The sequence below is a fragment of the Halichoerus grypus genome, chromosome 11, assembly GCF_964656455.1.
Source record: "Halichoerus grypus chromosome 11, mHalGry1.hap1.1, whole genome shotgun sequence".
In the NCBI taxonomy this organism is placed as follows: Eukaryota; Metazoa; Chordata; class Mammalia; order Carnivora; family Phocidae; genus Halichoerus; species Halichoerus grypus.
Genome location: NC_135722.1, coordinates 92973512 through 92998145, shown reverse-complemented (window position 1 = coordinate 92998145; position 24634 = coordinate 92973512). Strand labels below are relative to the sequence as shown.

Here is a 24634-nt window from a genome sequence, read left to right as displayed (position 1 = left end):
CGCGAGCCGCTGAGAGTTTGCCGAGCCGCCCCCTGGGGCCCCGCGCCGCCGAGTCCCGCTAAGGCGAAGACGCAAGCAGGCCGGGAGAGCGCGGAAGAAAAACAAGCGGGCGCGCCGCGGGAGCCCCAGGAGGGCGGCCGGGCGGCGGCGGGCGGCGGGCGGGGCGGACCGGCGCCGACGGCCGTGGGGAGCGCGCACCGGAAAGTTCGGCCCCGGCGGCCTCGCGCGCGCCCGCCTCGCGGCGCTCCGGGAGAGGAACTTGCCCTCCGCGCCGCTCGAGCGGCAAGCGTTTCCCAACGAGAGCGGGCCGAGCGCGCCGCGGCCAGGGGTGGGGAGCGAGGCGGTTGGCGGAGGGCGCCGAGGGAGCGCGGCCGCCACGGGCCCCCATGCCGGCGGCCAACATGCTGGAGAACCTGCAGCCGCCCGCCCTGCAGGTGCCCGAGCCCCAGGGCGCGCCCGAGGGCAGCCCGCTCTGGTCCAGCTCGTCGACCCCCACGCTCCGACGCCGGCGCTTCAAGATGCGCCGCATGAAGAACGTGCAGGAGCAGAGCCTGGAGGCCGGGCTGACCCGGGACCTGCCCGGCGTCCTGGCCCCGGGCAAGGAGTTCCTGCAGCTGCCGTCCATCGAGATCACGCCTTCCAGCGACGAGGACACCCCGTGGTCCAACTGCTCCACACCCAGCGCTTCTCCGCGCCGAAAGCGCTTCCTCCTCCGCAAGTGGCTCAGGGTGAGGGAGCGGAAGGAGTGCAGTGAAAGCAGGTACGTCCCTGCGCAGCCCCCCTGCCGGCTTCCCTTTCCCTTCTCCTGCCCTCCCCGGGGGCGTCCTGGCCGAGACCTCGGGAAGGAAAGCGGGGGGGAGGAGGGGCCCCTCGCCAGAGTGGGCTTCGGGCACCTCTGCGCCCCGCTCGAGGGCCGGGGGTACTTCGGCTTCCACGCGTGTCGCCCTCTTCCCCAAGCCGGGGCCGGGGGGCCTGCGACTTTCTCCTGTGTCACACACCTGCGTAGGGCTTCCCGCCGCATTCCATCTCATTCCATCCTCATAGCAAAATGCATAATAAAACCATGGCAGCTAATATCTGTTGAGTCCTTATCATGTGCAGGTCATTACAGTGAGCACCCCGTATCGCGAAAACTCTTGAGTTAGGTACTGCTGTTATTTCCACTTAAGACATGGAGGTAACAGAAGGTGAGAGAGGTTAAGGGGCGCCTCCACTTAGGCTCATATTGCTGAATTCCATTTCAATTTTTATGTTATTTTGGCCACACCAGCTTGCTTTTCCTAGCCCACATGTGTAGAAGACGTGCTGGAGTTTGCATGTTGAGTGATTCACATTTCCTACTACAAGAGTCTTCTGACGTCTAGAGCTGCTCTGCCCTACTCTGGTTTGTGCCGGCTACTTTTTTGCCCGGGTTAGTGTGGCATCTGAGTAATGGGAGAAGTTCGCTTTGTCCTATCGCTCAGTGTAGAAAACCATAGGGCAGCTCCATAGAGCCTTGGCTAGGAGGTGTGTTGGAGCCAAGCCCACCGCCTGGTTGGCGGGGAGAGGGATCCTCACTGACTCTTTGATACCATGGACTCTGCTCATTTACTTTTAGACGCTAGAGTCCTGTCTCTTTTTTTTTTTTTTTTTTAAAGATTTTATTTATTTATTTGAGAGAGAGAATGAGATAGAGCATGAGAAGGGGGAGGGTCAGAGGGAGAAGCAGACTCCCCTGCTGAGCAGGGAGCCCGATGCGGGACTCGATCCCGGGACTCCAGGATCATGACCTGAGCCGAAGGCAGTGGCTTAACCAACTGAGCCACCCAGGCGCCCTAGAGTCCTGTCTCTTAACAGAGGTTTGTTGCCTGGTGTAAGACAGCTGAAGGACTGGCCAGGACTCCTCCTCCCAGGCTGTTCAGTTTCATTCACTTCAGTTCAACAAGTATTTATTGAATGTTCTCCTGAACTCAGTCTGGTACCAGCTAATGTTGATGGGGCCCTGGGTGGAGAGGAGGAAGGGCTGGGTAGAAAAGGGGATGCCAACTTTGAGAAGGAGAGTGGGTGGAGACTTGTACAAGCAATTAAGGCATGTAAGTTTCACTCTTATGGAGGAGGTGGAACCATGGGAAGACAAAGATTTCTGGAAGGGAGAGTCTCAAACTGTGACAAATACAGACGGGTGGTGGAAAACAGCAGGAGAAGTATGAGGTCAGGGGCATGAGATCAAGAAAGGGGAACAATATGGACAAAGGCAAAAGAAGCAGGGTGGTGGCACCAGGCTAGCTCATTTGGAAGAGCCTGCCGCTCTTGATCTCTTCGGGGTCATGGGTTTGAGCATTACTAAAAATAAATAAATAAATAATAATAATAATAAACTTTAGAAGAAGAAAGAAGTAGGGAGAACCTTGTGTCTTTGAGGGGACACTGAAGAATCAGTGGGGTTATGCTAAGCTTTCCAGGATCTCTTTTCTGTGGACTGGAAATGGTTATCCTTAAAGAGCTTTTTGTGGACCTGAGAATAACAATTCTTTCTGTCTGGTACCTCATCCTGCTGCCTTTTCCACAGAGTAGAGGGAAGAGGGGCAAGCTTGGTGGGGACTAATGTTCTTCTTCTTCCTCCTCCTCCTTTTTTCTTTTTTTTTTTTTTAAAGTAATCTCTATGCCCAATGTGGGGCTTGAAGTCAGAACCCCACTCTACCACCTGAGCCAGCCAGGAGCTTGCTATTTTCTTGATGAAAATAGTTCATCACAGTTTGTCAGCTTTCCCCTCAAATGTGAGAGACCCTAATAGAGACCCTCCCCTCAAATGTGAGAGACCCTAATAGAGACCCCATTTTGGTTTTGGGATTTGCCATGCATGTGGAGGACAAAATATGGGGAAAAGAGTCTTGCATTGGGTGAGGATGGAGGTGGATTTGGTTGGAATTAAGGAAGGCTTTCTTGGTTTTGAGAGTTGTCTAAATGTGCCGTGGAATCTTCAGTATTCTTAAAATCAGGCAGGATTTTCACCTTGTAGGTGTAGATGAAGGCAGGTCTTTTAAATGATGGCTTGCTGGTTTAGAAGAATATACGTGTATGTGTAGAATAAAGGCAGACTGAATTCAAACCTAAATTGGTCTGACTCAGATCTCTACTCTTAACCACTGTTACACTGTCTCCTGTTGGAATCTCTCTGGATCTTGGCAAAGACAAAACCCCATCATGTGTAGGTCTTAGAAATGGAAGGCTCCTTGGAGAGAAAAGAAGCAATCAAGTGAGTAGAAGCTTGTGGATGCCCAGCAAGCTACCCTGAGAAAGAGTTGGCTTTTGAGGACAGTAGAGCAAAAAGAATATTGGACTTGAAGCCAGGAGATTTCGGTTTATTATTATTATTTTTTTAATTTTTAAAGATTTTATCTAAGAGAGAGAGTGAGAGAGCATGAGTGGGGAAGAGGGTCTGGGAGAGAGAGAAGCAGGCTCCCCACTGAGCAGGGACCCCCCCCCCGATGCGGGGGCTCCATCCCAGGACCCTGGGATCATGACCGGAGCCGGAGGCAGACTCTTAACCGATTGAGCCACCCAGGCACCCCCAGGAGATTTCAGTTTAAATTTCAGTTCTGTCATTTAGTAGGTGTGGGACCTTGGATACCCCACTTCGTTCACCTCTCTGTGTGTCTCACCTTCTCCATCTGTGGAGGTGGAAATGTGTCTCAGGAGTAATACTCGTGAAAATGTTTCCTACACATGAAAGTGCTGTGTCAGGGTGAAGGATTATTGTCAGTATTCTGTGAGTATCTTGCATGGAGTGGATATACGCTTGAGAGTATGAGCTTACACACTCAAGTGTCCTGGAGCAGCACCTGGGACTCCTCACACCTGATGGGATTGGAAAATTGCTCTGCTCTGGCCTGGTTTAGCCAGGGGGGATTAGCACACCAGGCCCTGCGTGATATCCATCCTCTTCACATTGCCCCTCCGGAATCTACCTCTCCACAGGCAAGAAAAGCACCTTTCAGGCTGCAGTGGAGTCTGATGCAGTAGAAGGCAAGGGGCTGTGGATTTTAGCTGCACAAGTTAAACACAGAAAGAGGATCGGGAGATCCCTTTTTTCCCATCCTTTAACCCTAGGAAGAAAGAAGTGGAGAAAGGGTCAAGTCAGCGTGGTTTGGGGAACCAAGGACCTTCGGGTTCAGTAGTGAAATAATCCACATCCAGTTTTGTCTGGTTCATCTTTGTATCCTCACTGTCTAGCACTGTACTTGGCCTTTTATTGTGATCAATACGTGTTTGTTGGGGCACCTGGGTGGCTCAGTCGTTAAGCGTCTGCCTTCGGCTCAGGTCATGATCTCGGGGTCCTGGGATCAAACCCCGCATCGGGCTCCCTGCTCAGCAGGAGGCCTGCTTCTCCCTCTCCCACTCCCCCTGCTTGTGTTCCCTCTCTCGCTGTCTCTCTCTCTGTCAAATAAATAAATAAAATCTTTTAAAAAAATAGTGTTTTGTTGGTGAATAAATTAAAAATGAGTGGAAGAATGATTCTTTTTTTTCTCTACTGTTGGGAATGAAATTATCTTTATTCATAAGTCAGGGAGAATTTCCTGGAGGAGATGAGTTCAGAGCTGAGGTTTTTTTCCCCGTGACAGCTTTATTGAGATATAATTTACGTACCATACCATTCACTCATTTTTAAAGTATACAATTCAGTGGTTTTTAGTATGTTCCCAAATATGCACAAACTTCATCACAGTCAATTTTAGAGCATTGTCGTGACCCCAAAAGGAAACCCGTACCCTTTATATATCACCCTCAGTGCTCCTATTCCTCTCCCCGGCCCTAGGCAGCCACACATCTACTTTAGAGGGCAGAGGGTTTTGTGGTTGTTGTTATGTTTTGTTTTGAAGATTTATGTGTTCATTTGAGAGAGAGAGAGAGCATGGGGTGGGGGGTAGAGGGAGAGGGAGACAGAGAATCCCAAGTAGACTCCCCGCTGAGCATGGAGCGCGAAGCAGGTCTCGATCCCAGGACCCTGAGACCATGACCTGACCTGAAATCAAGAGTCGGCCACTCAACCCACTGAGCCACCCAGGCGCCCTGAGAGCAGAGTTTTGAATAGAGACCAGATGCTTGTTGGTGAAAGCAGTTTGGGGGTGTTGGCTTGAAGATGGGAATGGATGACCAAGAGTGGCCTCGATGAGGGATGTGGAAAATAGGGTGGTGAACTCATGGGCTGACCGACTTGATTTATGCTGAAGAGTCGGAATTTCAGTTTATCAGTCAGTCAACAAAGATGCATTGAGATCCCACAGACAGTGTGCTCTGTATACAAAGAGGATTCAGCCCATTGGGGAGCCGCTATAGGTTCTAGAATCTGGGAGAGATGTGCAGAGTGGTATTTGAGGCAGCTAATTCTTGCTGCTCTGTGTGAACTGGGTGGTGAGTTAGGGGCCCGAGCCTCGCACTGTTCTTCCAGCCCTCTGACTGGGAATTGTTAGCTACCATTTAACATAAGATGGCACTTTTTTTTTTTTTTTTGCTGGCCGTGTTGCCCTCTGAACCTCCCCCCAAAAATGGTAGAGTGAAGTTGATGGGGCAAGCTTTTGGAATTAGTACCTGCATGTCTCCCTAAATTCCTTGGCCATAACTGGTTGTGGTGATTGTTCAAAACTCTCTGACCTGCTGGATTCTGGTGAGAAGTCGGAAATTGGACGGAACCCTCGTCTGGCAGGATGGCATACTGTCCTCATTCCCTGGAGGGAGAGGGGAAAGCTGACAAGGGCCCAGTGAGCAGGTGTGGATGACTACCTGTAGGCTGTCTTTCCAGAGGACACAGCAGTACATCTCTGCTTCTTTGCCCCCCAGGGCGCCCCCCCGAGTATTGTCATCATTTGGGCTACCGTGGCCCCTTGGCTGTTCTGTCCCCTCTTCTTCTGTAACATCCTCAGGCTGCTTAGAGTCCTTTCAACTTGGAGCCTCAAGGTTTCCTCTCTGCAACACACATCTGACCTCAGGCGGCGCCTCTCACTGATTCTGCCCAGCCTGGCGGGCCAGGCTCTCCATCTGGTGGTGCCAGCCTCGCTGGTGTGTGGGTTGGCAAGTAATGGTATCATTGGTGTATTTATCTTGATTCTTCAGCCTTTCCTCTGACCTTCGGAGAGAGTCTTGCTTCTGGTTTCAGCTCCATTTCCAGGGGAGCAGGGTGAGTTGTGCATCCAGACACTCTACCCATCACCTCTGTGCACACCCTGCGGTGTATGAGAGGCACAGGGAGTGTGGGGGGAGAGAAATGGCGTTCTTTTTTTTTTTTTTTTTTTAAGATTTTATTAGAGAGAGAGAGAACACAAGCAGGGGGAGGGGCAGAGGGAGAGGGAGAAGCAGACTCCGCATGAGCAGGGAGCCCGATGCAGGGCTCGATCCCAGGACCCTGAGATCATGACCTGAGCCAAAGGCAGACGCTTAACGACTGAGCCCCCCAGGTGCCTGAGAACTGTCATTCTTTCTTAACACAAAACAACAAAAACAAATGCAGAGGAGACCTGTGATCTGTCAGCAGATTAAGTAAGTAACCGGTGCTGGATTAGGTGAAACTAGTGAGAGCCTCTACCCGACCTATAAATCCTCGAGGCCGGGGACTGCGTTTTACTTGGTGCCAAGTTTTGGCAGAGGGCCTTCAATACACAATCCCATTTAATCCTCACAAGAAACTCCCCAGGTGGGTGTTAACGGCTGAGAAGGCTGAAGTTCAGAGATTAACTCGCTCCTGGTCAAACAGAAGCAAGGGTGAGATCTGAACCGTTCCAGGGCCTGAGCTCTCTGCAGGACACTGTACCATCTCTCCAGGGCCTGGAAATCGTTGGCTCTTGCATGTTTGAGAAAGCATACATGTGGAGGGGAAGGGTGTGAGAGAAGGTAGGAATGAGGTCAGCAGGATGGGAAGGGCTCCCGGGAGAAAGCTGTAGGGCGTGTGGGCGAGCACCGCTGCGTGGGGGGCCCGTGCTGACCGGCCTGGGAAAACTGCTCGGCTAGCGTTTGGCTGGAGATGTGGTTTCCAAACTCTAACCGTTTGTGGAAACTGAGGAGGTCGAGGTGGAGGCCCATGGACTGATTCACACTGGCCAGGCTCCTCTGTGGGAGTTGGTTATTTTAAGAGTTTCCATGGTGGTTACGCACTCAGGGGGCGCCAGTTACGCATCAGGCAGGAGCCACGGATGATCCTGGGGCAGATTAGCAGGTGATGATTCTGCCCGGTGAGGTTTCTCACGAGTCCTCTCCATCCACCAGTTGCTAGGCTGGTCACTGATAATTGCTTCTAGGGTAACGCTATTTTCCATTAAGGCGTCTGAATGGCTAAGCTGCCAGTGGGGAATTTCCTGACCTCCGTGCGCGAGCCACTGGGCCCTGGAGCAGGTGTTTAGACACCCAACCAAGCTGGCCTGAGAGCCCAGGGCGGTTGCTGGGTTCCGGTGTGTACAGAAGCTTTCTACAGCCCGAGGGCTTTTTCTGGAGCTTTTGCCCTCTTGGGTTCTTGCCTCCGTAGCCCGCATTGGTGTGGTGATGCGCCAAGGGGCTGTTGTGTCTGGTATGAAGGAAGATACAGCTTTTACACATCTCGTGGGGGTGGGGGTTGGGGGGGGGTCTGTCAGCTCTTGTTCTGTGATTTCGGCGCCTGAGGCATCTTCCTGCTCGTAGAGCAGATGGCAAAGCTTCCATACAGGATGCAAAACTGAAAATCAAACGTGGGCAGGACGGAGATGGTTCGAGCTGCAACAAAGAGATGTCAGGCAGTGGCTGGCTCCACCCCCCCCACCGCCCCGCCCCCTGCCGCTGTGCGCAGCCACGTGCCACCTTCTAAAAATAGTCCTGGTGTCAAATATTCTCCTCTGTTTTCCAGACGCTATGTGTCTGGATTTTCAATTCAGATAATACTGTTCAGAATCATCAGCGAGACGTGGCCGTGGCTCAGCTAAGATCAGTGGTGGAGGAGGGGAGGGATAAGGAAATCCGCTGCCCCTCCACTGGAGCCCCCGATACATTGTTTTTTGGTCTGATGGTATGAAGTCCTTTGTTCTGCATCCTTCGGACACACTCCGTGTTGAGATTCTGGTGGTTCAACCCCGATTTGTCGATGAGATAAGGAAACAAGGCGATAGGCGCGTCGCGGTGGCAGATCTGGCTTATGGCCGGGAACCCTGGCCTCCGACCTCAAGTCTGGGCCGGTTTCTAACTCACTTCTCCCGAGCTTCTTGGTTCTTCGTGAGATCTCCCGGTGTCAGCACATCGCTGCAGTAATGCGTCTTCTCAGCCTGCTGCCTCTTACCTACTCGGTCTGACCCCAGAGGGTTTTAGTCTTGCTGCTTCTTGGTTAGCAAATTCAGTCAGGAAGTGAGGGGGCTGAGTGAGGGGAAAAAAAGAAAAAGGAAAAAAAACCCAAAACCAACAACCCACTTGGTTTTTCCCCTTTCTTTCACAACTATGGAAAAAGAATTTGCCCAGGAGGCCCGGTGGGGGAAAGGGGAGTACGGTAACCCTTGCATCATTTGACTCAACGATTAGGAAAATACAGAAAGAGTGGACGGTTGGTTTGGTGACACATTTTTGAGGTTCTGCAAGGGTCTTCCAGCTTCTTAAAAGAAATTCTTACGTCCCAAAAGCCAGTAGATACTGTGTGTGTAATAAAATAGCTAGTTAACGTAAAATTTGGGGTCATAGGGAAGAGAAAGATAAAGCTCATCATTTCACATATTTGGTGTATTATCACCCACTATGTTTTCTCATTCGGGTTTCCTTTTAATTTATTTATTTATTTTAAAAATATTATTTATTTGTTTGTTTGACATAGAGCACACGAGCAGGGGGAGTGGGAGAGGGAGAAGCAGGCTTCCCGCTGAGCAGGGAGCCCGATGCGGGGCTCAATCCCAGGACCCTGAGATCATGACCTGAGCTGAAGGCAGACGCCCAGCCAACTGAGGCCCCCATCATCCAGGTTTCCTTTTTAAGCAATAGACATTTTGTTTCATCGGCTCTTCCGTTACTTTGTCCCTGTAGAAGGTGGGGTAGAATGTAAGTCCCTACGTTGAGGACAGGGGAGGACAGGTGAATCTGTGAAATAAGGGGGGGCGGGGAAGAATTTCTACTTCTTTTGGAGGAGCCATGAGGATGAGATGCTTCTCCGAAGTGCGGGGAAGAACCCACTCAACAAAGATGCCACTTAGCCTCATCCTTGTGGTTCCCATAACCGAACCTATGTGTTAGTGCCAGTCTGACTCCGCAGAGCCATCTGCCCTGATCCAGCAAGTGTTTGCCTTCCAGCTGGGTCATTACACTCCAAGCTCTTCCTGACCTTTTGTTTGCTTCTCAGGGTTGGATGGAATAGCAGTAATAAAGGTTATTCTGAACAGGGTGGCGCTTTTCCAGGGAACAGTTTGCCCTTAGCCTGGGTGGCAACATGTGTTTTCTCTATCTTTGTGATGAACCACATCTTCCTGACAGGTGAAGACCTCATAAAAAAATTTTAAAAAGACCTCAGAAAAGAGGATTGCACCACCTCTCTTGGTTACTTCTTTCGATGTTTCAAGGCCCGCTACTGAGAAAGTTCTTCCTCAGATCTGACTGAAATCCCCCGTGGTAAGGTTCAAACACATTTTCTCTAGTTTTGTCTTCAGTGAGGACGAGAGATGGGTCATCCTTTGAGAACATTCCTTCAAAGACTTATTCTTAGTAGTAACGTGTGCTGTGGCTTGCAGATCCTGAGGGAAGCCCTCGGTTTGTGCTAGTGATTACTTGGATATCACAGGTGCTGTGGGGCCCTGTGGACTTATTGGGAGGATTGGCGGCCACACGTGTCGGAAGACCAGAGTAGAGAGTAGCCCGCCCATTCGGAAAGTTCTGAGGGACCCCGAAAGATTCCTCTCTCTCAAATGCCTTCTCCATGCTTGGGTTGCTTCCTTAAATGCTTCTGTGAGTTGACATCCTTTTTCTTTGTAGTTAGAGAGATTAGGCTGAAAAATCAGAGAACTCAGGAGAGCTGATTCTCACAGTTGAAAAATTTTTCGACAGTTACAGGGCTGTGCTGGTGCTTGGGATACAGGGCTGGACGCAAACGGCCCTTCCATTGAGGAACTCCTGGCCTGTGTGGAGAGCAACATGAAAAAGATAATTTCAGGAGAATATGGAAGTCAGACTACAGCATTTAAAAAAAAAAGAATAGGTCTGAGGAAAAAGTTGGCTGGAAGGGACAGGGGAGGAGGGTCCTAGGACCTAAATGGCACCACAGTGTTGTCTTACTTGTCTATACTCAGCTGCCACCTGTTAGTCCCTATAGTTCTGGCTCTGCCACTGTCCGGAGAATCTAGTCTTCGTGGTGGCTGGGATTTGTGGGGTCATTTCAGCTTGGAACAAACAGAAGTCCAAGGCCGTGAAGTTGGTCAGCAGCAGAGATGGCTCTGGACTACAGGTACCCTGCACGTCAACTCGGCGTTCAGCCCACCCCGTGTCTGGGGAGCCCATTCTGCATGGAATGGAGCCCTGTCTTCATCAGCAAACTCAGGAAGCTCCCGTAGGCCTCGTCTGTGGATGGTCTTTCGGAGGACCAACGTCCTAGCACCAGTCCGGGGGAGCATCCGAGGCAGCTGGGCTGTTGGCTGGGGTTCAGCTCATTTTCTCCCTGTGTGGTCCTGGACGGGTGACTCCATCTCTCCACATCTGGGCATCTTTCTCCTCTGTAAAGTGGAGAGTACACATTTCTTCTTCCTCTTGTAAGACAGTTTAAGTAGATGCATCTGAAGAGTTATGCTAATGTTATTATTAGTTAGTAAAAGTGAGATTTTTTTGGTGGTCTGTGAGGCCTCTGAGTTTGCTCCTCTGGTTAGCACAAGCTGGAACAGTGGTTACTTCTTTGATCAATTATGAGATGTCGCTTTTCCTATCTACCAATAGGTGCTGAAAATGAGCTTTTACAATTCATGGGCTGCTCTTGTCTGTCTCTTCAGTGTCTGTCTGCTTAAGGTTCTGACTCCAGGTTTCTTATTTTTCCCTCTCCTTTTCCCTTTGCCCTCCCTCTGCGCCTCCTCCTCCTAAATCTACACTTGTTTCATCCACTTGAGTGGCTTTAATTATTTCTCTGTGGTGATGACTCTCACATACCTCAGACCTCCTCTCTTTCCTGAGCCGTAGGCTCAGACCTAAGAGTGACTAATGGACGTTTCATGGGGATGTTCTTCAAAACTCCACGTCGGTGTCCTTGAACTGGCCCTTCTGCCTTCCAGCCCAGTTCCTCTCCCTCAGTTCCTTGCGTTGGGGATGGGGACCGGTCAGCTTCACGAGGCTTCCCTCCTCTGAGAGGGTGTTCTTCAAGCCCGTCTTCCTGACTCCATCACCGTTGCTCCTCTCCAGGCCACCATCTCTCCCGTGTGTGTTCCTCAAGTGTCCTCCTCGCTGGTCTCCCTGTCTCCCGTGAAGCCCTGTCCTTTCATTCTTGGCTGCAGCCAGAGTGGTCTTCACGACCTCACTTCTGCTCCCCTCCTGCTTCTGCTCCCAGTCCCGTGCCTCCAGCCATAGTGGCCCCTCCGTGCCTTGAGTGGGGCGCTTTCTCTTGTTTCCTGGTCTCCACAGACACTGTTCCTTCAGCTGGAGTTCCCCTTTGGTAACACCGACCCACCTTGCCACGCTGCCCTTCTTTTCTTCTCCTTTGGGTCTTTCCTCCAGGAAGTATTTCCAGACTCTGGTGTTTATTTTTTATTTTATTTTATTTTAAGATTTTGTTTATTTGCCAGAGAGCACAAGCAGGGGGAGTGGCAGACAGAGGGAGAGGGAGAAGCAGGGTCCCCGCTGAGCAGGTATCCCAACGTGGGACTCTATCCCAGGACCCTGGGATCATGACCTGAGCCGAAGGCAGATGCTTAATTGACTGAGCCACCCAGGCGTCCCCAGACTCTGGTATTTATTACATGTCCTAGTTTATGATTATGTTCCTAAATTGCGATTATCTGGTCACATTGCATCCTTTACAGGATCATAAGCTGTGAGGGCAGAGTTTATCTTATTCAGCATTTATTTTATTCAGTGCTTGCTGAGCTCTTTGCGTGGAACATCGTAGGAGCTCAGTACATAGGTATTTAGGGAAGGAGTAAATAATCGAATGAAAGACTGTACAGAAACTTGATTTTCATGGAATTCTAGTGTAAATCATTTTGTAAAGCAAGATGTCCTCTTTTTTTTTTTTTTAAAGATTTTATTTATTTATTTATTTGACAGAGAGAGACACAGCGAAAGAGGGAACACAAGGGTGGGGGGAGTGGGAGAGGGAGAAGCAGGCTTCCCATGGAGCAGGGAGCCCACGTCACATGTGGTCAATAAATATACCAGGCTTGATCCCAGGACCCTGGGATCGTGACCTGAGCCGAAGGCAGACGCTTAACGACTGAGCCACCCAGGCACCCTGCAAGAAGTCCTCTTGAAGCTGAATAATTACCCCGCCATATCCCATTTATGTAAATCTGGATGATTACATAATGGCTTGTTTGCTTTGAGCCTGTTGGTTTCTTTCATGTTTTTATTTCTTTGTGCTGTCTGTGTCTTCCATCAGACTGTTGGTGCCCAGAGATCAGAGACTGCTGTTCTTCTTCTTTTTTTTTTAAATTTATTTGAGAGAGAGAGAGGGCATGAGAGGAGGGAGGGTCAGAGGGAAAAGCAGACTCCCTGCTGAGCAGGAAGCCCGATGTGGGCATCGATCCCGGGACTCCAGGATCATGACCTGAGCCGAAGGCAGTCGCTTAACCAACTGAGCCACCCAGGTGCCCCGAGACTGCTGTTCTTCTAAGGATGGTCTCTATTCAGGGAGTTTAACTTGGCATCTGTAGGTGGAGGTGGTTGACTTTTCCCAAAACGAGGCTCCAGAAAGCGAGAACAGGTCAGAAGCAATGGTCGACCCAGAGCCCAGGTACCGTCTGCAAAGAGGAGTAACTAACCCTTTTCCCACCAAAGACCTGTGGCAGTTTTGAAGGGTGTTTTGAATTTTGGAGCTGTGGTTGCCATGGTAACCACACTTTTTCTGGCCTTCTGATTCCAGGTTGGGGCTACAGTTGTTCCTCTTGCAGGAGAGAGGGATTTCGGAATATGTGCATCCTTCCTCCTACCCTCTCCCCCACCCCCCACCCCCGCTGCCAGTTAATCCACCAAATATTTATTGACCACATGTGACGTGGCAGGTGCTGTTCTAGACACCAGAAACTATAGCGAACACCATAGTTTCTGGCTAGGAGAGCTTGCATCCTAGAGAGGGGAGGGAAACAGTAAAGAAAGGAACGACGCCATAGTGATCCCTGTTTATTTAAACACAAGTTACTTGGGCACATCCCTGGAAGAGAATTCGTCTGTGTTCTAAAATGTAGAAATCGAGAATTGTGAAAGTAATGTCTTCTGCCCTGCTTTGCAGAGAGAGGAATGGGGGTGCAGCTGAGGGCTGAATGTGGGAGTGGACTCCTTCCCACTGACAGGAGGACTTTATTTGGGGCTAGGCATCTCGGAATGCAGATGCATCTGGTACTCTGACATTTTCCAAGACCTCAGGAGACGCTGGTGCAAAGCTGGTTCTCTCTCTGCAGCTATCAGATGTCAGAGCATTTGTCCTCCTGGTGTTTTCCTCTCGGCTCTAGCGGAACCCAGGAGCCGAAGGGCCACCAGGAGAAATGGACCTTCTTCATGCAAGGTAGTGGCAGCCTGAAGACAGGCCTTCAATGCCAGGTACTGAGGCACCACAGAGTGTGGACCCTGAACTCTTGAACTGGGAGCCTGGGGTGGGGGGAGGCAGGCGTATAGAGGAAAGAGGGGACACTGACACTTGCCACTGGAGCTTCTAGTCAGAGCAGCAGAGAATGGTGCTCACGTGGAGACAGGTGAAAACAATGCTGGCGATTGCAGTTTATCATAATCTCTGAATTCGGGCAGCACTTTATCCTTTTCAAAAGGACTTACCAGGCCATGGGCTCCAGGAAGGCAGCACAGAGGATGATTATTCTTTGCATTTGCCCCAACACATGCCATACTTCCTGGCATGCACCGAGCCTCCAGTCACGTGCTTAGGGCTTGGCCATCCCTTGCTTCATTTGCTCCGGCATCCTGTGGGGCAGGTGTAAACGACTGTGTCCACTTGGCCCTTAAGGAAACTGAAACTCTGCAACATGCCCACATCCGTACAACTAAGTAGTGATGGAATCCTGACTCAAAAAGAGGTGGTCCTGTCTCTTTTAATTCAGGCCTTTTTTGATACCATACAAGAATACACGTGCATATCTAACATCATCCTGAGGTTTATATGCATGTGCTGACGATGTAGGTAATGAAAATCCACAGGAAATGGAAAATAGAGACCGAACATTATAAGCCGCTGTTTCAGCAGGCCCCTATTCTGTTAAAGCAGCAGCTGCTGTGAAAAGCTTTGGCTGGATTTTTTACCTCCCCTGCGGGACCCATGAAATATTCAGGCTGCCCCAGCGAGGAGCGTTCGAATTCTGCACGCCTTTATGGCTTGGCTACTGTATGCCAGCCACTGGGCTCTGGCTAGCCTCTGCTCTTGAAGGATTTAGTCTATTTATTGTCCATCCATTGATCTGTTCAACTGTAAGTTTTTATTGAGCATCTTTTAGGCGGTCAGTGCAGAGGATACAAATAAATGTAAGATCTAGAAAGGTGGCAGGTGCCCTCCAAGGAGAGGGCAGCAGGAACTGTGGCATTTGGTCATCCTGGTAACTGGCCAGATCTTTCTGCAAAGGACGTCCTCTCTAGCAGAAGACCTTCCTTTGTAAATGGAGCTGGGTGGACATTTTGTCTTAGGGGAGCAGAAGCAAATTACTGTCACCCTAGGGCCTGGCTCATTCACTTCATGAAAGAGACAAAGACAGCCTGTGTTTTGCTGACTGGGGAATCCCAGCCATGGGCCTGGGGTAACCTGGCCGCTTCTCTTCTCTCTTTTCTGCAGAACACAGGAGCGCTGAACTTCCCTTTGCCTTCCTCCAGCAGAGGATGGGCTGGGGAACAAAAGTTCTGTTTTGTTTCTCATACCTTTGATGCAAAGGATTCCAAAGTTGGGCATTTTTGGATTGTTATCTGTGCCTATTTCTGACCTTAGTCCTCATAGCCATGGAGAGTCTAGAGTCCTAGAGCATCTGTCTCCAGTTGCCTATAAGCTTAGGGCCCCTCTGGGTGACAGGTGCTATTTGGAAATAATTCACTTTCACTGTCTTAATCAGCTTAGTAGTGTCCTCAGAAGGTTAGTAAGAAATAGTTGAGCGCATGCAGGTCCAAACATACTTGTCCAGGTTCAGTGGATGGGTGTCAGAGAATGAATGAATGAATAAGTAAACAGACCTTTAAAAACAAATGTATTGTGAGGGATGCCTGGGTGGCTCAGTCAGTTAAGCGTCTGCCTTGGGCTCAGGTCATGATCCCAGGGTCCTGGGATTGAGTCCCACATTGGGCTTCTTGTTCAGTGGGGAGCCTGCTTCTCCTTCTGCCTGCCGCCCCCCCCCCCCACTTGTGTGTGCTCACTCTCTCTTTCTGGCAAATAAATAAAATCTTAAAAAAAAAAACCAAAACAAATATACTATGTATTTAATATATATATAAATATTATATATGTATCTGTGTGTGTGTATTATGTATTTTTTAACCCTGGATATCCATAGGACAGGTGAGGTGGTCTTTGGCCTGGGATGGTAACTCCACTCTTATCAGCAAGAAATTTTAATTTGCTTATTGAATATGATACTTGTCTTGATGTTAGCTGTTGGGTTAGAGCCATCCACCTCTGGGAGACAGAGAGACTTGGCCTGCCCCATTCTAGATGAGTCCAGGCGAAGCCCAGCTGGAGCTGAGGGATGGAGCATCCAGAGTCGCAGGCGGCTACTGATGGTGAATTTGAGAGCGACCAGGGACAGCTGAGACATAGAATGTGTTTCTCCCTCTTCCAAGGCTGTTCATCCTTGCAAAATACCATTGATAACTGCCCAGGCTGACACTGTTCTCCCCAGTGTAGATGACTTCCCAGTGGCTGTGTTTGACTTTTATTCCAGTAGCAATTTCCAGCCTGCTTCCGTAGAGTAAAATTCCAGCATGGAGCAAGCTTTCTTCCCTCAGACTGTTTTGCATCATCAGTTTCCTCCTGCATAAAGAGGGCAGCATGATGATACCCAGCTTGTAGGTTGGCGTGGAATTGAAAGAAAGGTGAGGCATCTCTCCAAGTTCCTGATGTGCGATAGGTGCTCACTTTCTGATGACTTCTTGCTCATCCCTTTACATTTAAGGGAAAGCAGTGTTTTCACATTGGTGTCATTTTCATATCGGTGCCAAGCTTATCTGATCCAAAGGGCAGGCCCTGGGGCTTGTGGTTGTTTGTCATTGCGGCACCTTTGCTGAGTCATCTGGGGTTGGCAGACCTGGAAAAAAATAGTGGTCCAGAGGGTGGTTAGGGCTGCGTGTGATCAGGGACGGTGGCCTGTTTCGTCTACTTAGCATTTCCTGGTGTACTTCTGGACCCCAATCCCCCTTCTCGTGGGAGAGGGAGGGGGACACGTAAGCCACCAAGGGGATGTTGCACCTGTCTTGCCCGCTGCTGGGTTTCCCCTGATGTGACTTCATGGATCTTTGATTTCAGTTTAATCGGTATTGCCATAAGGCCCCACAGAGAGCTCTATGTGAATGGATTGTCTTCTGGGTTTGAAAGGAGTGACATTCTTTGAGATGAGGTGTAATTAGGAGAGAAGATGCTATTGGTGCTAGGAAGAAGATGCTGAGGGAGAACTTTTAGAAAAATGAGACGATCTTATAAAAAAGAGCCAAGGTAAGACGTATAAAGACTGCCTTTGAGATGTGAGGCATTTGTGAGATTCGGGTTGGTTTTGTGTGTCCTCGGCAATGGTTAGTCCATCTTTTATAAGACTGCAACTGTGGACCTAGCTACATGCCATTCTTGTATTTTGAGACTATTTTAACTTGCTGTATCTGAATATTTTATGAGCACTTGGCCTGATATTACTAAGAGGACTGTGATGTGTTAAATCCCAGTCGACATCAGTGATAAATGTGGTTTTGAGTATGTACCGTGTAAGAGCTATCTTTACTATTTAGGAAAGTAAGAAAGCAAATGTTTACATCCGTTTTGTCACAGTAGATAGAGATATAGAATGAAAGGAAAAATATTTGATTAAACTATAATCTGTGTTTCCATTAGGACGAGCTAGAGATTCATTAGGATGCATTAAAATCAAAACAGAATGCACTAGAATCTTCTTCTGAATTCCCTTCCAAATTAAAAATACTCCAAATTAAAAATGCCCGAGAGACCCTTCGGATTATATATATTCCCATTCAGTCGGTCATTAGTCCTGCGGGCACTCGTCATGCAAACCGCTGCACGAGTCACTCGGTACGACCCAGTCGGTGAAGTCGTGTGCTCTCTGGTGAGCTGTGTGGATTCGAGTCCAAACTCTGCCACTTTTTATCGATGTGACTTTAACATATTTATTTTTTTTGCTTTCTCGAGACGCCTCAGTTGCCGATTTTACTATCTTTGTAATACTTTTAACTTACCGTGAGTTTTGTTTTGTTTTGTTTTGTTTTGTTTTTGTCTGTGTTGATGAGCTGTCTCTCACCTCTGCATCCCTACTGCTAAACCACAAGAATCTGAGGTTCTTCAGAGCTGGGGCCCTGCCTACTACCATGTCTCCCAGTGGCTAGAACAGACCTAGTACTTAGTAAACACTCACCAACAGCACGTGACATGAACATTCGGTGGAATGAACAGCTATTAGTAGTTATCTTTGTCATGAGCAATAGCGCCGGAAGTCGGAGAAAAAAAGGAAGATTCTTTCTCTCCTCAATCCTGGGGTGTCTTTTTCTGTACCTGAAGGGCAGCGTGGGGTTGTGAGCAGAACTCTGCTCTCAGGGTAGGGCCAACTCGAGTTTTATTTTTTGCAGTGCTATTAAATACCCCTGTGGCTTGATACATGTCTCTTCTTTCTTTAGTTTCCTGTTCTGGAAGGGGAAAAATGAGACAAGATCATCTTTTAGGCCCCTTCTTGTATAAGGGTTGGTCCACGATTTTATTACAAGAATTTATAGACTCTGATCAAGGGGTAAGCTGGAAACAGTCACAATAAAAGGAAGCAGGAATCTAGAATTGAGAGCGCAGGAAGTGAGCCAGGAAGTCACATGTGTGTCTGCACCCGTGAATTGCCTTTCCGGGGACCTAAGCTACAGCTGTTCGCAGGTTGCTGTTCTTTCTCTTCTCCCCACTGCCCAGCCAGGGCCACCTCACCCTCCTGGTTCAGGTCACACAACGCCCTTCTCTGCCAATCGCTTAGCTTTCAAACCGATTTTCCTAGAAGAGTCCTTCAAATCTTACTGAGCTTCATTGCACGTTTAAGGCCAGAGGGGCCTTTGTGGTCTGGCGCGCTCAGTTCATTTTACGGAGAAGCGTACCGAGGTCCAGAACGGCGAGGCTCCTTGCTCTGTGCCCTGTCCCGTCAGTGGTGGATCCAGAGCTAGACCCGGACTTCTGAGCCCAGCCCCAGTGGTACTGCTCTATTGAACATGTGCTCCGTTTTCCATGTTTTTCTTTTTAATAGATGGGAGTGTGATTTTGTGCATGACTCCAGGATGAGTCATACGGATGGTACGTAGGACCCAGCTGGGGTGCCCTGCAATCTTTCCATAGCCCACCTTAGCAGCCTCCTGCTCTCACTCTGGGCACAAGGCCCGCGGAAGATTCTCGCTGTAGACTTACCATTAGGTGAGCAAGGTGGGAGTACTGAACTGGTCAGGAGGTATTTATTCCTTGCCTCATACGTGTTTTGCATGTATGTGCTTGGAGTGGCAGGGATACCAGAGAAGAAGACAGAACTGCCTTCAGGTGCGGGCAAGCAGAGGCAGCAGGGCATTCTAGATTTCTCCCTGGCCTTCTCCCACCACCTGTAGTCAGGCACCTCCTAAATCTCTCTCTCAGGGGTTCCACTCCCTTAGTTTGAGCCTTCATCCTCTCTGCTCTTTTGAGAGGGCTTCCTAGAGGCCTTCCTCTTAATCCTCTGCTTTCTTCCGATAAACAAACACACCCCCCTCCAGAAGTGTTCAGTACCTCCCTCATCACCTACAGGATGAAATTTAATCCCACTTCTGGGACCCACGGGCCCTTTGTGATACAGACTTTGCTTACTTGCCTGCATTCATCTCTTGCCGTAAAGGGCCCAGCCTTCACCTCCAGCAGGGTGAGCCTGAGGCCCTTGACCGAGCGAGCGTACAACTCTCGTCAAGTCTTCGTGGGCATGTGCCGATTTCTCCACTTAGAATATGGTCTGCCTAGTAACATTTTACTGTCTTAAATGCCCTCTCAGATGCTTCCTCCTCTGTGAAGCTCTGTGCAGAGTCCCGCGGGACCCCAGGTGTTCTGTCTCTTGTGTGGGTAGTGTACCTTACAGAGACATCTTTTCCCATCCCACCCTCCATGAAGAGGTTAGCTTATTGTGTGTAATCTCATTACTCGATGGAAAGGCTCTTCATTAGAGTGTAAACTCCTTGAGGACAGAATGTAATATTTTCTCTTTCGTCTTGGTGTTCCCTCAAATGGAGCCTGGCACATAGTAGGTGCTCCAGAAATGCTTGTTGAATGAGATACTTGATCTCACGAAGTAATAGGAAAATTAAGTCAAGGGTAGAGTACTATTATTTTTTTTTCCCCAAGAAGGAGGAGTCATTTCAAATGCTGTAGAAATGTCAGAAAGAATTGAGATAGGAAAAAGGCCAGTGGGCGGTCTTTGGTGACATTTGATAATAGGATAGTTTGTGTAAAACAATCGAGATGGGAGCTTGAGTGAGGAAGTGAGCAGAGGGAGAGATGCAGCTGGTGGAGTTCGCCAGTTTGAGGAGTGGGGAAATGAAAGGAAAGCTGAAAAGGTGGGTGACCTCAACACTCAAAGGAGTATGATGAAATCAAAAATGATCTGAGTCCACTTTGGGTGAATATTTGCCCTCTTGGGGCAACTGGGCATCACCAGTTCCAACTTACCTCCTCAAAGTGGAGCTGCCTCTCAGCCGAGCTCAGGAATGGAGGCTGCCCATTGCGTTCCGTCTCACTCACATCACCCTGAGAAGCAAACAGACATAAAGAAGAGCTTGAAGCAGATCTATTTCTTGATCTCCAGATCTTGAATGGCATCCTAGGCAAGGAAACATTGAAAGGCCAGGGGTTTTCCCTGCTCCTTGTAGTGCACCTCCACTCCCATTTACTACGGAATGTGAGTAAAGAGCAGAAAAGACAAAGGACAGTGGCACATTGAGTGGTAAGAACACATGGGGGTATGTGTATATAACTGGGACACTCTAAGTTTCAGCTGTGCAGATGGGAGTGGAGCTTGCTCCTCTAATTCCCCCAACTCTGAGTCGGTTCTCCTTCGCCATTGAGGCAGGGGGATAACCACCTAATTCTCTTAGCCCAGCAGAGTTACACAGAGGACTCAGACAACAACGCACTTGTGGGCTTTAGGCATTGCCAGCCCAATTGCCTGCCTGGCCAGGAGCTTGGAAAAGGGTGTATAGGAAGTTGCTGTAGGGGGCGCTATGTAGGTCAGAAAGAATACAACATCATAGATGAGTTAGAGTGCTCAGCTCTTGGAGTGAAGGCAGATTGGGGTATTTGGTAACAGAAAATGGCACACTGTTATTCTCGATGTAAAGAAATCAAGAAATCAAGAACAGACAGAATGGAGTTGGGTTGAAAAAGAAGCATGTTATTTTCCTCGAATACTGACTTTTAAGTGAGATCATATGTGAAAAATGCTTATTGTAGGCGTTCAGTACACGTGTGTTCCCCTTTCCCTGTGATACAGCGTTTTGGTGGTTCATACTTATCTTTATACTTGAGGCTTCATTCCTAAACATACTCTAAGATTCTTGAGGGTAGGGCTAGGTCTTAGGGTACTTTGTCTCTACTGCTTCTAGTACGGCACTTGGCCCACCCAAAGCTTGCTTTCTCATCTTTTCTCTGTTGGCAGGCTGCCATTTGAAGTGTTCTTTGAATGAGACTTGAGTGAATGAATCATCTACTTTGTGGATCACGAAAATCATTTTGTGCCCTCTTCCATGTGGGTGGATCCCAAAGTTGAACCTGAAGAGGGCAAATTGGATATAGGGCAGGAGTGTGTGTGTGTGTGTGTGTGTGTGTGTGTGTGTGTGTGTGTGTTTCATTAACATTCTCAAAACAAAAATAAACGACTTGTGGATCATTCAACTTGTTTCCTTTTGTTCCGTATTCTAAATTACCCAGTATCTGTTGCCTTCTTGCTAATGAAATGTGCCTGTGAGTGTATACCTTATCAGAAAGTTGTCCAAGTGCTCTGTGCGGAAGATACCGTTCTGAGCTATTAACTCACATGTCCTGACTCCAGGTCCGGTCAGTGCTGTTTCTTCCCCAGGCCCCTGAGGGGCTCTCTGGGAGTGCTAAATGACCAGAGTTCTTGGTTAGGACTGTTTGTTATTTCTTCTGATTGGAAAAAACCAAGATAAGGGTTTTACCATAAACCAGTTTTTCCCAGAGGCGAAGGGCAAATGAAGTTGAATGGGGGATGGGGCTAGGCGTGGGGCAGGGAAAGGGGAGGTAGGGAAGCTGAAAGGACTCTTTCTGGGACACAACACAGCCTGCAGTCTGTCCTTGATCTGCATGGGCCCTCCATGTATCTGGCAGTTTGTCTGCGATAGAATTTCTGAGTCAGCACCCCCTCCCCCCATGTGTCGTTTGCCCTTTAGGACACAATTCCTTCTGCTTTCCAGATGCATCAACCCCCTCCCCTCCCCGCCTCCGCCCTTGGCTTTTTGGGGCAGGACAGAAGGCTTTCTTTTTCTTTTTTTTTTTCTTTTTTTTTTTAAAGATTTTATTTGAGGGGCACCTGGGTGGCTCAGTTGGTTAAGCGTCTGCCTTATGCTCAGGTCCTGAGCCAGGGTCCTGGGATTGAGCCCCGCATTGGGCTCTCCGGCTCTCTGCTCAGCGGGGAGCCTGCTTCTCCTTCTCCCTCTGCCTCCCCTCTGCCTACTTTTGTTGTAGGATTTTTTTCTCCGTTGGTGCCCGTGATTCATGGTTACTCCGCTTCAAAGAATGAAGAGGTAGACCAGACAGAGTGGTGGACAGCAAAGCAAAGTTTATTGAGCAATAGCAAAGTGATCTACAAAACTCCCGAGGAGGGAGGGGACCCCAGGGGGTTGCCACTGGAGTTTCTAAATCTAGGGGTTTTTATGGGCTTGTAGGCTGGTTGTTTTAATCTGATTAACCCTCCCTGCGCCAGTCATTCAATCAGGCTTTTTCATCTACTTATCACGTGGAAAAGGGTGGAGGGCTCTTTCCAGGGTGGGTGTAAAATCCTTTCAAGGATGGTTTCCTCTTGGGGGGGGGGGGCGCTCCTTGACCCCACCTGCCTTTCTTCCAATTGTTCTTCATCACTTGTGTGCGTTCTCTCTCTCCGTCAAATAAGTAAGTAAAATCTTTAAAAGAATAAAAGATTTTATTTGAGAGAGAGAGAGTGCTCATGAGCAGGGGAGAGTGGCAGAGGGAGAGGGAGAAGCAGACTCCCCACTGAGCAGGGAACCTGCCGCACAGGATCCTGGGATCATGACCGGAGCCGAAGGCAGATGCTTAACTGACTGAGCCACCCAGGCGCCCCAACACAAGGCTTTCTATATCTTCCTTACTTTGTTACCTCCAGCACTCCTACACTTTCAGCTTAAGGGGTTTGATTTTGGTTAACTAGAGGGAAACAGGTGGTGACAAAATCAGCTACCAGTTGGGAAGCTGTAGTCATAAAACATCTTGAAAACGTATTTATTCTTAATTGGGCTTGGTCTTTAAAGAAGTAACATAGACTCCTGCCACTTTTTCTTGGGCTTCTAAAATGCTCCTACAGGAGTTCACTAGCGGTTTCTGGGGAATCAGGTGCCCCAAGCTATTCCAGGTTGGCTCCTACATCAGGCTACTTCTGCTTCAGCTGGAGGTACACCCAAGTTGGCACGGGCCACCAGGATGGCTTCCTAAACTTATTTCTGTGGAGAGGCCCTTGGGGCACCAGCACTCCTGCTCTTGGCCCGGCCCAGCCCTCCCCAGTCCTGCCCTGATGCCTCCAGGGAATGGCACTGGCCTCTCTGTTCCCCTGGGCTTCAGACCAACCCTTCCCAGGCCTCCTAGAAGTCTTCCCAGGCCTGGCTCTAGCTCGGGGAAGCCCTCCCCTGTCCCTGGACACATCACTCTGTCTCGTTTGGCTTCCCTGTGGCCTTTTTTTCAGCTGCTGGTTGTTGTCGAGACAGCTCTGCTCTTCGGCATAAGTTGTTCAAGAACTTGTTTATTTCTGTGGTTTCACTTGTGGCCTTCCGACCTCATGGCGGGTGGCATTACCCGGCGAACTGTCCCACTTCACATCAGCACCTGTTGACTGGTCAGGGCAAACTCGGGTCACCTCTTTATTTTTAATTAATTTTCTTTAAATTAATTTAATTTTTTAAATCTTTTTGACACACAATGTTATATTAAGTTTCATGTGTGCCCCGTAGTGTACATAACCCTATACATCATACTCTTCTCTTGTCATTTCTCCTCGCAATATTTTTGCTGCATTGGACTTCCCAGATGCTCTTGCTTTGCTACCAAGGGCTGCCTCCTGCAGAGACAGTTGGCAACTGCAGCAGGATGAACACCCCCACTCCTCCCAGGCTCCCTGCCCTGCCCGAAATTCAGATCTCCCTCACTCTCATCCCTGAGGTCGGTGGTTCCTGCCACCCACCCCTTCCCAGCTTTAAGGGAATGCCCTGGCCCGCTGTTGGCCTGTACTTGAGGTGATAGAACGGGGAATTCAGGGCCAGAACACCTGTACTTAAAACCCTTTTATCCTTGGCTTACCACCGGTTTGCTCTTTGACAGGTCATGTACCCCTGTAAGCCCTTATTTTCTTCATCTTTAAAACAGGGATCAGGGGGCGCCTGGGTGGCTCAGTCGTTAAGCGTCTGCCTTCGGCTCAGGTCATGATCCCAGGGTCCTGGGATCGAGCCCCGCATCAGGCTCCCTGCTCGGCATGGGAAGCCTGCTTCCCTCTCCCACTCCCCCTGCTTGTGTTCCCTCTCTCGCTGTCTCTCTCTCTCTGTCAAATAAAATAAATAGAATATTAAAAAAAATAATTTCCCACATTAAAAAAATTTTTTTAAAAAACGGGGATCAGAGTACATGTATTCTTACCTACTTTACAAGGTTGGAAAGATCAGATGGGAGAATGTGCAGGGAAGCACTTTGTAGACTGGAAAACACTGCTTAAATGCGGATCTTTACTGTTACTATTAAATATGACATATTAGAATGCAGTCTCTTGAATACACTGAAAAAAGTAGCCAGTGTTTGCCCTAAAGGAGGTTTTTTTCCCTCAGGTGGCCAACAGGTGATCCCCAAGGCACCATGCTCAGGCTTGGATTCGTCAGAACTCTGTGGCTCAAAGAGCATAGAGCTCTGGGTGCAGGAGGAAAAAAAAAAATGAATGAAGTAGGCCTTGACTATGTCAGAGGGAAGGGGCAGCCAGGTTTCTGTGTGCTATGGGGGCTCAGTGGGCCAAGGGGGAAATGCAGTTACGGATGCGTGAGGTCATGTAGAAGAACAGAAGGGACAGCA

At 49.2% G+C, this 24634-nt stretch overlaps 1 protein-coding gene across 6 annotated transcripts in view; it reads left to right on the top strand.

Moving 5' to 3' along the window:
* Positions 1 to 24634, top strand: part of GRAMD1B (GRAM domain containing 1B) — a 232969-nt gene that overhangs the window by 65268 nt on the left and 143067 nt on the right. For 4 of the 6 annotated variants that reach the window (XM_078058830.1, XM_078058831.1, XM_036081711.2 and 1 more), the window contains exon 1: positions 372 to 760. The exons of 1 other annotated variant lie outside the window; for it this stretch is intronic. In XM_078058830.1, coding sequence (XP_077914956.1) covers positions 387 to 760 — 374 coding nt within the window. In that variant the 5' untranslated portion in view covers positions 372 to 386. Of the gene's footprint in view, positions 1 to 293; positions 761 to 24634 lie in introns of those variants that run through there. One more of the 6 variants, XM_036081719.2, reaches the window with a different exon arrangement.